The sequence below is a fragment of the Saccopteryx bilineata genome, chromosome 4 (assembly GCF_036850765.1).
Source record: "Saccopteryx bilineata isolate mSacBil1 chromosome 4, mSacBil1_pri_phased_curated, whole genome shotgun sequence".
Classification (NCBI taxonomy): Eukaryota; Metazoa; Chordata; class Mammalia; order Chiroptera; family Emballonuridae; genus Saccopteryx; species Saccopteryx bilineata.
This window is the reverse complement of record NC_089493.1, coordinates 57,711,956-57,714,559: the sequence shown is the minus strand read 5'-3', so window position 1 is coordinate 57,714,559 and position 2,604 is coordinate 57,711,956. Positions and strand designations below refer to the sequence as shown.

The window sequence follows — 2,604 nt, the reverse complement described above, 5'->3', positions numbered from 1 at the left end:
ATTCAGGAAAGGATTGCACAAGCAAAGTACTTCCTGTCATCGAGTACAGCGCGAGGCCAACATTTTGAGAACCTCCGCCTTAGGCCAGCTGGGGCCGATCGAGATTAAAGCCCCGAAATGTACACGACGACAGAATGGAGACAGGACAAAAGAACAAATGTTTTTCAGTCACCGAAACATAGTTTGCAATAGCAGCGTGAGGGGAGGGTTAGTTTGCATGGTCCCAAGGGAAGCAGGAGAAAGCACCCCAAAAGTAGAAGAAAAGAGGCATGAATTGCTGTGCCCTGTGGGGCTCATTCTGATGACCCGTGTGCGCTTGTGCATTGCAGGCTGAGCAGGTCTAACACAGCGTTGCCCAGATCCGGCACCTGCCTCCGGATGTGGTGCCTGGAGCGGCTCAGCTTGGGTCCCGAGCGCCTCCCGTGGAGCGGGAACGGGTGTCTCCAGGGTCGCGTCCGCCGAACTACTGCAGTCAAACCCGCTCCGTGCTTGAACGTGCTCACCCCAGACCGCATCCCAGAGTTCTGCATACCCCCGCGACTAGCGCCCTGCCCGGTTCTGGCTGCACTCCGTAACTCCTCGGTCAGAAAAGCAGGGAATGACGACGGCGCGGGGCGCACGGACTGGGACCCCCGCTCGCAGGCGGCGCTCTCGCTGCCGCACCTGCCCCGCGCGCGCACTGCCTACGGCTTCTGCGCGCTGCTCGAGAGTCCGCACACCCGCCGCAAGGAGTCGCTCTTCCTCGGGGACCCCGGAGCCATCGCGCTCCGCCCGCGGGCTCACACCTACGGTGGCAGCGGAGGAAAAGACGCCACCCCCGGGTCCCATGGCGGAGCCCTCGCCCTAGCTCCCGCGGTCCCCGGCGGCCCCTGCCCTCTCCGGAACACGCTCGCCCCGCGGCCCCGCGGCCACCGTCTCCTGCGTGTCCCCGAAGGGCTACTGAACCGCGCGCTGCGGGCCCGGAGGAGTCGCGGCCTCACCCGCGCCCGCTCTGTGTCCAGCGGGGACGAAAACGAGGAGCACGGCGGTGGCTTGGGGTCCCCGGCTCGGACATTCTCCGCGTCCCCTCCGTTGCCCCTCGGCCCCTGGCCTGAGCGCCTGGAGGCCGAGGGCACCGTGAGTCTGGGTCGCGCCGGCGGCGCCCTGCGCCTGGCCGCCGAGTACAGTCCGGCCAGCGGGCGCCTCCGCATCCGGCTGCTCCGCCCCGAGGGCCCGGCCGGAGGGGCAGCCGAGCCCCGCGCCATCGGCTGCCGCGTCAGCCTCGTCCTGCAGCCGCCCGGCAAGACGCGCCAGCAGCGCAGCACAGTTGTCCGGCGGGGCCCTCGCAAGGCCCTCTTCGACCAGGACTTCTGCTTCGACGGGCTGTCGGAGGACGAGGTGCGCCGCCTGGCCGTGCGCGTCAAGGCCGAGAACAGGGACAGGGGCCGTGGCCTGGAGCGGGGCCGCCTGCTGGGCCAGGGCGAACTGCTGCTGGGCTCCTTGCTGCTGCTCTGAGCGCGCCCAGGGCCCAGGGCAAGGCCCTGCCCGCGGGCGCTTTCTGCCTGAGGGTGACTCTCGAACCCTGACAGCCGCTTTGTACAAAATAAACGTATTTATTCTACTGAAGCCTTTGTTTCAGTCCAATATTGGCAGAGATGATACTGGATTAATTATCACAGTTAAGGATGTGATGTTTTGTGTAGATACCTTAAAAATTCTTTTTAGCAAATGGTATGATGTTCTGCAGTAGGGGTTTCCAATGCAGATAGCCGTTTAATTGCATTTCATTTGTTCCCCCACAGTCATACTGGGAGACAATGAATTACATGAAGTAGTAAAACTTGAAAGTATGTTGGTAATCTATTTGCTCCAGGCTCCTCGTTTTGTGGTTTGTTCATTCCACAGCATCCACTGAAACCATTTGAAAAGGTTTATTACTTTGGAAGCATTGTTTAAGATCCTGTATTTAAAAAAATGAGGCCAAGAAAGGTGAAGTAACTTGTCCAAGGTCAACAGAGAATTATTAGTAGGAATTCCAAGCTGATATTCTTGGCTATATCTTGTTGGAAAAGCATTGAAGCAATTAAAACCATTTTTGTATTCTAAGTTTAACTTAATATAATAGTTTTACAAGTATTGTAATTCTTACACCCACCCTAAAGAAGTTGGCATTGCAACGTCATTTTACAGATGAGGATATTGAAGCAGAATAAAGAGCGGTGTCAGGATTTGCACCTAGGTGATCTGTGTTGTGTACTCATTACTCTCTCTGATTAATACCATCGTGTCCCAAGGGCTCATCTCCCTAGTGTTATAAGAATGCAGCTTATATCTAAAATTGAGGACTCTGAGGTTGAGGACTCCTCACATTCCTCACCCTCTAGTGGAAAAGCAAATCAGTTAAATGAGTAATTTATCTCATGTTAATGACTTCAGGCATTGAGAAGAGCTGGGACTAAGGTTCTGAAGAGAAAGCTAACAGACCTCCTAAGAGAAAGGGGTGCCAGTCATGTTGGCACTATGTATGCAAATGTGCCAGGGAAGAGAGGCAAGAGTCTACCTATAACATTGTTCTACCTCTGACTGTTGATGACAATAACAGGTTTACTATGCTTCAAAGGATGA

At 56.0% G+C, this 2,604-nt stretch overlaps 1 protein-coding gene across 1 annotated transcript; it reads left to right on the top strand.

Moving 5' to 3' along the window:
• Positions 1 to 378: 378 nt before the first annotated feature.
• LOC136335778 (C2 calcium-dependent domain-containing protein 4A-like) lies at positions 379 to 2,207 on the top strand. Its single transcript, XM_066276893.1, has one exon. It carries the CDS (start codon positions 379 to 381, stop codon positions 1,492 to 1,494), a length of 1,116 nt encoding a protein of 371 aa, XP_066132990.1. The 3' UTR covers positions 1,495 to 2,207.
• The last annotated feature ends 397 nt before the right edge of the window (positions 2,208 to 2,604 follow it).

What these genes read in the sequence shown, in the direction of transcription:
- LOC136335778 (XM_066276893.1), top strand. Translation starts at nt 379, where the DNA reads ATGTGGTGCCTGGAGCGGCTCAGCTTGGGTCCCGAGCGCCTCCCGTGG.